This window comes from Odocoileus virginianus, chromosome 8 (assembly GCF_023699985.2).
Source record: "Odocoileus virginianus isolate 20LAN1187 ecotype Illinois chromosome 8, Ovbor_1.2, whole genome shotgun sequence".
Lineage (NCBI taxonomy): Eukaryota > Metazoa > Chordata > Mammalia > Artiodactyla > Cervidae > Odocoileus > Odocoileus virginianus.
In genome coordinates, this window is record NC_069681.1 from 56,643,341 (window position 1) to 56,656,256 (window position 12,916).

Below are 12,916 nucleotides of genomic sequence, written 5' to 3' on the forward strand. Positions count from 1 at the left end.
TAGCCTAACCAAGATTAAACATTATTTGGCTACAACAACTCTGAATGTAGCATCAGAAAAGGACAAGAAACCTCCCTTAAATTTTCCTTGTGGCCCTTGTTCATACAACTGTCCTACTCTCTATTGTGCAGAATTACATGAAATGGACATTTTCTGTAGGTCATTGATGGTTGAATATCAACACTTAATAAGGTTCAACTTAACAACACTGCTCTTAGACAAAGAAGTTGGAACACCTACCAACAGATTGGGTGAGAGACTTTTATCTTCATGGCCATCTACCTAGTAATAACTTCTATGTACATCAAGTTTGATAGTTTATAGAAACCTTGATATATGTATTGGGTTGGCCTAAAATTTTGTTAAGCTTGTTTGGGTTTTTCTGTAAGATGCTATGGAAAACCCAAACAAACTTTTTGGCCAACCCAATATTATGGGAACTTTGTGAATTAGGCAGATCAGATGCTCTGACCTCCACTTTATAGATGAGAAAATAAAGCTCAGGTATTGTCACTTGCTCAAATGTCTGAAAATATGAAGCAAGGAATCAAACCTAGGCCACGTAACTCCTGATCCTTATTGTAAACAACCTTCCTGTAAATGGATAAACGAAATCATCTAAGTCTGAGCACATACACTCCCAGTGCATGCTTGTGGACAGATTCCATAAATACTTATGTCATAAGTGTCTAGATGGGAATACTTAAGTGCTTTCAAAAATGTGAGTACATACTTAAGTACATTCTTACACTTTATTTGCTCACATCTGCAATCTGCACCCTCACCCAGGAGTTCGTCCTTCCATTCCACAGCCTGCTTGCCCACCACCTGGCAAACTGTACTCTGCCTCCACGGGGGAACAAAATATTACATTAAACATACACTTTAGGCGTCATACCATCAATCATGGCACAAGCCTCTTAGGATAACCAAAGCTTCAGATGTGATTCTTAATAACATCATATTAATTGAATGAATGGCTGACCCACAACTCAAATTGATTGTGGTAATGTAATGACTCCACTTAAAAGCTCAAAGAAGAAATTTGCTACTAAATTTGTTCTATAATCATCACTATGTACTGATGAAGGAAACAAGTTACATATTAACTTCTAAACCAAGCAACTCCATATAGTAAAATACTCACAGCAAGTGAGAGCTGGTGGTATGTGATAAGGCTTTCTCCTCAACCACCCACCACTACTGGCCCATTAAGCAATAATAATCTTTCTTGTTTACTAATTTAAAATAATATATACTTCACTAATGCTATCTTTAGATACAGAGACTGATAACCCCTTCCTACTGTCTGGTACTGTGGGGGTATCAATTTGCAGGGATCAAATCTTACTTGTTAGCAGGAAAACATGTCCGTGACTATAGTGGCCATGGAGTGGGGGATAAGACATCTTATAACACGCATGTGTGCACACACACAGACACACACACACCTTTGCTTTTGAATTATTTTTTAAATGCTTTAAATACTTACTCACACAACAGAACACCATTCTCTAGAGAGGCTCGAAAATCCCTTGCTTCAAAATTCTTCTCTGTTACTGCCTGAAAGACAGATTTGGGGATTAATTTTCTCTTAATCAGGAATAACACACAAGTCAAATTCAGTATCAGATTAACTAATAGGCATCCAAAGTCATACTTAAAGAATGTGCAGATATCACCAAAAGTTGTTCCACATAGGAAACTGTAAGTGCATTTCTATGTTACAAACAGAGCGGTTAACCACTTTACTATGAACAAATAGAAAAAAACCACAGCAAGTGTTGTCTATAATACAACCATTTTATGCAGGATAAACAAAACTTAAAAGCTTTATTTCTAGCATATTTTCTACTTTTAAAAAGCCTAAAAGCAATCTACCCTACTAAGGGTAAATAAAGCCAAATTAAGGTATAACCTTGAAATATCAACTATATACACACATCATTAATTTCAATTCCACTCTGAAATCCCTCAAGTTTCATTACAAAGCTGTATAGCAGAGGGCATGACTATCCTTAAACATCCTCATGAAATGTCCCTGATTTGTGTAAAGAGCTATTTACTGCAATATCCTAAGAAGAAAATCATTAAATCCTGACAACAACAAAGACAGAGGGAATATGGTATTACTTTAAACAGACAAGTCCACACTTAGGGCTCTTATATATGAGCAGGCCATGCCTACGGTTACCAACAATGTTCTTAGTGAAACTGCTGAGAAAACGTCTACCAATTCTATCTTCCTGTCTTTTGAGGGTGAGTGATTGGGAGGAAAGGGGATCCCATAGAGAGACTGTTCAGTTGCTAAGTCGTGTCTTACTCTTGAGACTCCATGAATGAAGCATGCCAGGCTTCTCTGTCCTTCACTATCTCCTGGAGTTTGCTCAGATTCATGTTCATAGAGTCAGTGCTATCTAACCATCTCATTCTCGGCTGCCCCCTTTTCCTTTTGCCTTCAATCGTTCCCAACATCAGGGTCTTTTCCCTGGTCAGCTCTTGGCATCAGGTGATCAAAGTATTGGAGCTTCAGCATCAGTCTATGCGTGCTAAGTCACTTCAGTGGGGTCCAACTCTTTGCAACCCTGAGGACTGCAACCTACCAGGCTCCTCTGTCCATGGAATTCTCAAGGCAAGAATACTAGAGTAGGTTGCCATTTCCGCCACTAGGGGGTCATCCCAATCCCAGGGATTGAACCTGTTTCTATTATGTCTCCTTCATTGGCAGGCAGGTTCTTTACCACTAGCGCCACCTAGGAAGATCAGCAAAAAAAAGTCCTTCCAATGAATATTCAGGGTTGACTTCCTTTAGGATTGACTGGTTGGATCTCTTTGCAGTCCAAGGGACTCTCAAGAGTCTTCTCCAACACCACACTTCAAAGGCATCAATTCAAAAACATTGGGACAACAGTAGAATAAAAAATGGAAGCCATTCAGGGAAGGCTGCTCCACAGACCTCCTAGGTCTAGGACCCCAGCCAAGGGTGTTGGCAGATGCACCAGAGCAGCTGGGACAGCAGTGGCCCTAGAGATGGAGACACCACCCCCAAGCAGAGGCCTTGCTCTACCACCACTTCAGGAAGAAATCCAATCTCCGAAGCCTGATTGGAAAGTCACTAATCTTAAACCCTCAATGAACTATAAAGCTCCTGCTGTCCTTACTCACCACTGACAGCTTTACAGTCCACTTCCAGTCCCTGTATGTTTTCCGTATCTTTTTCACAACACCCAGGAGTGCCATCACTACTCATAACAATGGGTAACTGACAAAATAATGGTTCCGTCTAGTATTAAAGGTAGTTTCTCATAAGCTGGTTCTATAAATAAGGACAGGAGCCTGGGCAAGAAGGTGACACATTCAGCTGCAGGAAGTAGCAGATCCTTTCGTACAAGGGCATTCTCTAAGAAGGGATACATCACTGCATGAATTAAACATTTGCTGAGTGTCTCCGTCAGATGCACTTACCTGAATATTGCGTAGAGACCTTAAAAAAAAAAATGCAAGGAGCTCACAGCCACAGAAATAAAACACAAAGTTTAAAAGTGCAGTAAAATATATCCAGATGGAATGGTACATTACTTCAGGAGTAACCTCAAGTGTTTCATGGGTTATCCCAGCTAACCCGTGAGGCACAAACTCTTCTGAATTTCCCCAAATAGATCCAAAAAACTCAAAGTGAGCGCTGATTGCAGCTAGTGGAAACATAGTAACATCTCATTTATCTGGAAACTCCTGCGTGCGTGCTAAGGTGCTTCAGTCGTGTCCAACTCTTTGCGACCCTATAAACTATGGCCTGCCAGGCTCCTCTGTCCACGGGATTCTCCAGGCAAGAACACTGGAGTGGGTTGCTATACTCTCCTCCAGGGGGTCTTCCTAACCCAGGGACCAAACCCACAGTCTCTTACATCTCCTGTATTGGCAGGCAGGTTCTTTACCATTAGCACCACCTGTGAAGCCCTGGGAACTCCTACCCAAAGCTAAAAAATAGTTAAAAAGTCCCAGGAATAACCAAAGCCAATGTCAAAGTCCATTCTCTCTAGTCAGTCACAGGAAAGCCCCTCAGAGCTACAAATTCTTAATTATCCACCACTGAAACTACCTGGAGATTATGTTCCCAGGTCAAGGTAGATTTAGAAGCAGTAAGGGAGAAAGAAGAAGGGGTGCGCCCCACAGACACGTGGAGAGCAGAGAAGAGTGACAGTCAACGGCACTGGATGGGCCAGTTGAGAGGCAGTGTAATGAGTGAAGAAATGGAAAGAGAAAGGGCTCAAGCCAGACAAAAGCATATTCAAATCGCACTTTCATTATCATGTAGTTGTGTGATCTTAAGCAAGTTGAATCACCTCCATGAACCCTAGCCTGCTCATCTGATACTGGATAAATTTCACCTATTTGTTAATAATGGCCAAGATGCTGTGCAATCAAGTACCTAAGGGTGGCTCACAGTGGTATATGCTTAACCTCATTACATACATCGATCTTCGAGTAACACCCAGCAACACACTGCAATAATTAACCCTCAAAAGAATACCTCTGTCCTATATAAACAACACTGAGCTAGATTCAGAAATTAACAAAGTAGAAATAATGGAATACATAGAGATATTCAGAAAACCCAACTATCAGAATGGTAAGTTTCTCCAAAAAGACAACAGAAAGGCAAAATCATAGTATGTAGCAGACTTAAGAGCATCTCCCTCCATATGTCAAAACATGAATGTACTTTTCTTTCTACATGCACATGTGCGTGCATGCTCAATTATGTCAGACTCTTTGCCACCCATGGACAACAGTCCACCAGGCTCCTCTGTCTATGGAATTTTCCAGGCAAGAATACTGGAGTGGGTTGCAATTTCCTACCTCAGCGGATCTTCCCAACCCAGGGATCGAATCCATGTTTCTTTTGTTTTCTGCATTCTGCAGGTGGATTCTTTACCACTGTCCCATTCCAGAAGCCCATTCATTTATAGACACTTCATCAAAATCTAAATAATGATATAAGACCAGATTCCATTTACACTGTATTTACAAAACTAAACAGATTCTTAAAAGTTTATATTTTGAGGACATGGGAATTTGGCATGTTCTATACACTACTGAACATAATATAAAATGACACCACTATTCTAGAAGACAATGTATGAAATATATCTGACATCTTAAACATGGCTACTTTCGGGCACACTATGTGCAAATCTAGGAATTTATACTAAGACAGGTAAGGACAGACAAGAACTCAGAGACATCAGCAGAACTGCTTCACAGCATTTTGCATAATAGCAACAACTAAAAACACTCTGAATGCCCAATAAAAAGAAACTGGATAAACTGTAATATAACCATAAAACAAAACTGCATGAAATTTAAACTCATGTCAGAAAAGTAGATTTATCACTTATAAAGAATACTTAACACATTAATTATAAGGCAATTTGTGAAAAAGTAGAGTATGATCCCAATTTCTATAATTCTATGCATTATGCAAATATGCATATATAAATATGTGTGCATTATATAAATATAGAAAATATTAACAGCAATTATTTCTAAGTCGTAGAATTATAGCTAATTAAAGTATTTTTTTTTGCTTATATATATTCTGTAGTAACCACAGTGTTTCTTATGCAATAGATACACAAATTAATTTTTTATGACCTTCAAAAAAAATCAGATTCCATCAGGTTTAGGTCAATTTCCTGTGTCTCCTACATTTTAAGGATAAAGAAGGTAGGTAAATTTTCTCATTATCTATGAAATGCATACAATCCGGAAGTTTAATAATCCTTACCATCCCTCATTTACTAGTAAAAAGTTTGAGGTTCAGAAAGTTTAACTTTCTAGAAAGTTACAGAACCATCCACATGAAACAGACACCGAAAACTTACAGTATTTTACAAGCCCTCAGTAAGAGAATGTCTCAACTGCATCAGACACAGAGTGTTTCTAAACTAAAACAAATTAAGTTGTCTTCCATCTGTGTGACTTCAAAAATAATCCCCCACTGTTAAGGGTACGAAAAAGTTAACTCAGTAAACAAAAAATGTTGAATTAATTTTTTCAATGTTCCTGAAAATAAGAGACTTGTGTCTGAACACGTAACGATTGTGCATGTTTGTGTGTGTATGCGTGCATGTATTAGAGAGAAAGAGAGAAAATGTACTCTAAATGTTAATAACATGAAAAGTTATCTGTAAATGGCTTCAGCATTTCTCCTGACATTTTCATGAACATAATAAAATGCTCATACTGTATATACTATCTACCTCAGCATCAACAATGAAAAACATCTGATCACTGTGAACTAAAATTTTCCATTAGCAGTTTACATATCCATATAAATCTAAGACCTCTCCTAAGAAATTAAAACAAAAAGTTCTTCCACCAGTTTTAAACTGAAAAAAGAAATTCATAGCAGGGATTTGTCCGTCTACGGGATGACCCAGAGGGATGGGATAGGGAGGGAGGTGGGGTGGGGGGGTGGGTTCAGGATGGGGAATACATGTAAATCCATGGCTGATTCATGTCAATGTATGGCAAAAACCACTACAATATTGTAAAGTAATTAGCCTCCAACTAATAAAAATAAATGGGAAAAAAAAAACAAAGAAACACACAGAGAGGCCCCTACGATGGCCAGGTGAGGCCAGGGCAGAGCCCTGGAGCTTGTGAAGCCCCACCCCCCACCACCACCATTTCCTACCTGTAACCCTGGACCAGGATGCTTAACCTCTTTGTTTTCTCACAGATGCAATACAAAGTACCTAGGTCACAGGGTTGCACAGAGAATTAAATGGATTACTGTTATGCAGCCCTCAGCACTTGCCCAATTCAGGAAGAGCATTCACCAATGTTAGTACAATTAGCTATTACGATGCACTGAAGAATGAGGATAAAAAGTTTCATCATAGCAAACAATGAAAAAGTCCATGTCGCCAGAAGTAACATCCTTTGCTTAAAAGTACGAAACTGACTTACCACATGATAAACCTCCACTAGACTACCTTCTATATCCTGGAAACTATTTTTAAAAAAATACAGAGATCTAGAAAGGACCTCAAAACAGAGTGAGGGCAGTTTTTTCTTTTTTTTCCAAAAAAAAAAAAAAAAATGAAATCATACTTTAGAAATGTGAACCCATCTATATTTGAAGAATTCAGTATACTAAAAGCGGTTACAAAATCTTGAAAGAGAACCTGGTAGTTCTAATCCAACAATTACGCATTGTGTTTTTCAATAATTTTGAACCACACTCATTAGCAAGCTATTTGAGGTGTGATACATTTTACGTAATGAGGCTGTGACTCATAGGACTAAATAGAGACCACCTGTTTCCCAATGAGCTATCAAAAGTCAACACAAACAGGAGTAATGACTAAGTCACCAAGCGGCCACACCTTCTCTTTTTTAAAAACTTGTTTTCTTCCCTCTTCCTTGTCCCTTTCCATATTTTCCTAAAGAAGTTAAAACAAAATCATTACCACTTGAAATAAGCAAAAACATACATCAGACTTCATCTAGAATTCAATCCTGGATCCATCTCATGCCACACACTTCTATTATTACTCAGTCCTGTAATTTTCAAACGGAAAGAGGTATCTGCCATATCTATTTCAGAGCCTACAAATGTAATGTGAAAATATTTGACCCCTTCAAAAAGAAAAGGGGGAGAAAAAGGACTACAAACAATAGTCGAGACCCGTGCATCTTGGAGCCATGTGTCCCTGTGTGCTGAGTGGCCAACCTTCTGGAAAGAAGCTGAGAAGTGACAGGGCCAAGTCTGAGGTTCTCGGGTGAGATGCTTCCTGTGAAGTTATAATTACTCCCCCTGGGCATGTTAAGGGCAGAACAGCGTGGTGGAAACCTCACTCTGCACAAACACCGCTGCCAAACCTGTCCTACCACCTGTAGCCTCCAAGAAACCCTTGATAGGAAGTTTTTTTGTTTTTTAGGTATTTATTTATTTGTCTGCCTTGGTCTTGGTCACAGTACGTGGGATCTTAGTTCCCTGACCAGAGATCAAACCTGCGTCCCCTGCATTGGAAGGAAGATTCTTAACCACTAGACCACCAGGGGAAGTCCTGATAGGAAATTTTTAAAGGGCATATGTTGTGGAAGAAAATACTTACCAACCAAATACATCCTCAGTAAGTGCCAAGTTGGCAAATGTCAAAGAAGCCATTTTTTTTGCTATGAAACATATTTAATAAACCAATGGGAATGATCTTCATACCCTTTACTGTTTTGTTTGGGGCTTTTAATCTTCTTGCTGGATGAGATTGCCCACCAATATATAAGCACCAAGTTTCTCTACAGCTTCACTTCTCCGTTCTGGTTCTGGACATGAAATCCACATGTCTTAAATCCCAAACATTCTGGGAACTTCTCAAAGACTACTTCATACCAGACTGGCTATCAGCAAAATACTCATTAACACAAGTCAGCAGGCACTCACCTGTTTTAAATTTTTCAGTTCCTTTTAAGTAGCCATTTAAAAGACGTTTAGAATCCCCAAAGCACTCTAGACCACGTTTTTGTGTTGAGTCGCAGTGCAAAAACACATTGCCCGTTGGAGGTTGTTTTAAAAGAGGGGAAATACATGTAAATCCATGGCTAATTCATTTCAATGTATGACAAAAACCACTGCAATGATGTAAAGTAATTAGCCTCCAACTAATAAAAATAAATGGAAAAAAAATAAATAAAAATAAAAAAAATAAAAGAGGGGAAAGGATGTTTGCTGACAAAAACTAGCTGATGAGCTTCAGCTGGGCTCACAGTTAATTCCAAGGTAAGTTACTTACTGATTGGTCATCTAATAGATCAAGAGATTTACGATACACACATATGATCATCATCACGCCAATCATATTCATGTAAGTCATGCCAAAAAACAAACAACAACAACAAAAATCCAAGGAACACAGCATCAGAAGCCACTGTGGAACACAGGAACCACAATATGGAACAGTTCACAAACAATGGGTCTGCCTTAATTGTTCCATTTAGGGACAGAATCTAGCGTCTACCTTCCAGTGAGAGAGCCCTTACAGGGTGTGGTTTCCAGAGACACACCCCAGGCCAGCGCACATCAAGAAGCTACTATGTTTTCAGTCTGAGAAGCTGCCAAAGAGATAAAAACACCCTTCCCTCCTTTATCCATCAAACTTCATTTATAATATAATATAATCATTATATAATCCCCATGACACCACAAAACAGGTCCAATTTTTACAATGAATTCCATGAGACATACATATTACTTACGGCTCAATAACTTTTGACAAACCTCACTGTCATGCTAAAAACCTAAAAATGCAAGGATTATGGCACACAGCTGAAAATATTAGGGAAAAACTAAACATAATTTAAATAGATAAAAGTGTCTACCTTCTAGCTCTTTCCTTGCCCAGAGTAAAATTATTGAAAAGGTTATTCACAATTTTAGAGAAGCCAATTCTTCCCAAAAGAATGGGCTCTGTCCTTTTTATTCCTTTTATTTTATTGGAGTATAGCTGACTTATAATGTTATGTCAGTTTCAAGTGTACAGCAAAGTGATTCAGTTATACATGTGCATATATTCATTCTTTTTCAGACCTGTTTCCCATACAGGTTAGTACAGAATACTGAGTAGAGATCCCTGTGCTATACAGTAGGTCCTTGTTGGTTACCTATCTTATATATAGTAGTATGTGTATCAGAGAAGGCAATAGCAACCCACTCCAGTACTTTTGCCTGGAAAATTCCATGGATGGAGGAGCCTGGTAGGCCGCAGTCCATGGAGTTGCTGCAAGTCGGACACGAGTGAGAGATTTCACTTTCACTTTTCACTTTCATGCATTGGAGAAGGAAATGGCAACCCACTCCAGTGTTCTTGCCTGGAGAATCCCAAGAACGATGGAGCCTGGTGGGCTTCCGTCTATGGGGTCGCACACAGTCAGTGACGACTGAAGCAACTTAGCAGCAGCAGCAGTATGTGTATGCTCATCCCACAGGGATGGGATTTATCCCTTCCCCTGCCTCACATTTCCCCTTTGGTTACCATAAATTCATTTTCAGTATCTGTGAGTCTGGACTGTCCTTTTTAAACTACCCTAATAAAAATCTGAAGTCAAAGAAGCTGACTTCGAACTGTGGTGTTGGAGAAGACTCTTGAGAGGCCCTTGGATTGCAAGGAGACCAAACCAGTCAATCCTAAAGGAAATCAATCCTGAATATTCATTGGAAGGATTGATGCTGAAGCTCTAATATTTTGGCCACATGATGAGAAGAGTTGACTCATTGGAAAAGACCCTGATGCTGGGAAAGATTGAAGGCAGGAGGAGAAGGGGATGACAGAGGATGAGATGTTGGATAGCATCCCTGACCCAATGGAAGTGAATTTGAGCAAACTCCAGGAGGTAGTGAAGGACAGGGAAGCCTAGTGTGCTACAGTCCGTGGGGCTGCAGAGAGTCAGACATGACTTAGCGACTGAATTGACTGAATAAAAATTTGAAGTCAGACTTTTGGACTCTGTGGGAAAAGGCAAGGGTGGGATGTTTCGAGAAAACAGCATCGAAACATGTATATTATCTATGGTGAAACAGATCACCAGCCCAGGTTGGATGCATGAGGCAAGTTCTCGGGCCTGGTGCACTGGGAAGACCCAGAGAGATCCAGTGGAGAGGGGGGTGGGAGGGGGGATCGGGATGGGGAATACATGTAAATCCATGGCTGATTCATGTCAATGTATGACAGAAACCACTACAATACTGTAAAGTAATTAGCCTCCAACTAATAAAAATAAATGAAAAAAAAAATTTGAAGTCAGAGAAGCTGAGATGGGAGTCAGACTTTCTTTGTCTGAAAAAAAAAAAAAATAGAGTCTCCCAATTTCCCCAGGCCTCAGTCTTCTCAGCTACAAAAGAGGTCCTAGGATTACAATAGTCAACATTTACTCTATTCACTTTGTGCACAATCTCTCTTAATCTTCACCGCAACCCAACGTGGTGAATGCTTTTACCCCATCTTGACACGAATAAATTGAGTTACAATATGGTAGGGACTTCCCAGGTGGCACTAGTGGTAAACAGTCTGCCTGACAGTGCAAAAGACTCGGGTTTGATCCCTGGGTCCGGAAAATCCCCTGGAGAAGGAAATGGCTATCCACTCCAGTATGCATGCCTGTGAAATCCCATGGACAGAGGAGTCTGGCGGGCTACAATTTGTGGGGATGCAAAGAGTCAGACACAACTGATCACACATACAGCATGAATGCTTACACTGGGACCTAGGTTGGTCCTTATGTAACAGGCAGGAGTGTCTATGGAAGCACTGAGGGAGCTTTACAATGTAATTAGGAACCTACCAGGTCTACCCAGCCTACTCTGCACACTCTCAAGAGTAGTGCCTTTCATCTTCTCATTGGTTGAAATACAGCTTACACATACTGGTTACTTATGTTAAATCTAGTTACTCTTGCAGTGAATATTTGCACTCAAATATTTTAGGCAAGGAAGAACAAGACCCCCCAAAAGCATAACTGATGGTTAAACTTCAAGTGTCTGGGAGGTAGGTGGGTAGGGAATGGCTGTGTCTTAGAAGAACTTGCCTCAGTTCCCAAAATCACTCACCCTAGTTTCAGCATTAGCTCAAGAACAAACACATACAAGAGTCTACAGAAGCATATCACTAGTGATACACCTTTTTAACAGGGAATATTCTTAAATTAAAACCTCAATGTTGAGAGCTGTTCACGACTAACTTGCTACATAAAATTTTTCCAGACTGAAGAATACATTAGAAATCAGCTTTCCATTTAAGTAATCTTTCTTAATTTTAACTAAAATACTAAGAAAGTATTTGGTTAGTCACTCATTCAAAAACCATGTAATGACAACGGCTATGCACATACCCGTCCTGGTGCTTGGCACTGGGGCTATAAATAGATAAAACAATTCTTGGAAATTCATCTTTAAAAGTCTAACCCTGTTTTGAAAAATGTGGTTAAAGTGGTATTTTAAGCCTAGGCATCTCTCTAAAATATGATTAACCCTTTGAATTACAACAAGTTCTTGGTTAGCTTATATTGTATATTCACCATTGCTTTAAGTGACATAATTAGCAAGTCACTGGCCTCTCTCAAGATCTGGCATTGTACTCCACAGTATCCTGACATATACTAGGACTCTTTTTGCCAATGCTAATATCACTTGATAGCAAAACCAAAGCCAGCTTACCGTCTTCCAAGGTACTGGTATGAGAACTGCACAGACCACAGAATTCTAAATGGAACCAAAAGGCTCATAGTGGTAGAATATCTAAACATCTAAACATTTTCTGCCCCACAGGCCCACAGTAAGCCCTCAGTCTCAGTGGCTGCTGTAAATTACACCTCTCCACCTCCCTTCTCCTGGGAAGCTCCCCAAGTCTTCAAGCAGTCAGAAAGGGAAGATGAACAGCAAGCACCCAGCTCCTGGTGTGATCGTAGATAATTAAAAGTCAACCATCTTTATAAACACTCGAAATTCTCACTCAAGCATCATTAGGCCAAATGCCAACTACACCCAGATTTTGGGGGGGGGGGGGGGGTAGGGCAAAAAAAAAAAAAAAAAAAGAATGAGTTTAACCATAATTTCCGGTCCAAGAGACGTGGCCACTTACCAATACCATTACCAACTTTCAGCTTATAGTCTCCAAATATTTTTGCTAAGCCAGAAGTATTAATAAACCACAAATGGAAAACAACTGGAAAGAACTAAATAAAACCAAGGAAAGAAAGATTTGCTCCAGGACTGACAACTTATGAGCCAGGTTTCATCTAGATACAAAATCCAAGACAACCTGAGCCCTATTAGCAGCTAGTTAAAGTTACCAAAAACATCACACACAAAAATGTGCTCAAGTTTTACAGCTGTACTTTGTCCTGTTAACAATCA

The 12,916-nt window shown here is 39.6% G+C and overlaps 1 protein-coding gene across 4 annotated transcripts in view; it reads right to left on the bottom strand.

Moving 5' to 3' along the window:
* Window positions 1-12,916, bottom strand: part of LMO7 (LIM domain 7) — a 211,163-nt gene that overhangs the window by 135,544 nt on the left and 62,703 nt on the right. For all 4 annotated transcript variants that reach the window (XM_070471558.1, XM_070471559.1, XM_070471557.1 and 1 more), the window contains one exon: window positions 1,493-1,563. In XM_070471558.1, coding sequence (XP_070327659.1) covers window positions 1,493-1,563 — 71 coding nt within the window. The remainder of the gene's footprint in view (window positions 1-1,492; window positions 1,564-12,916) is intronic.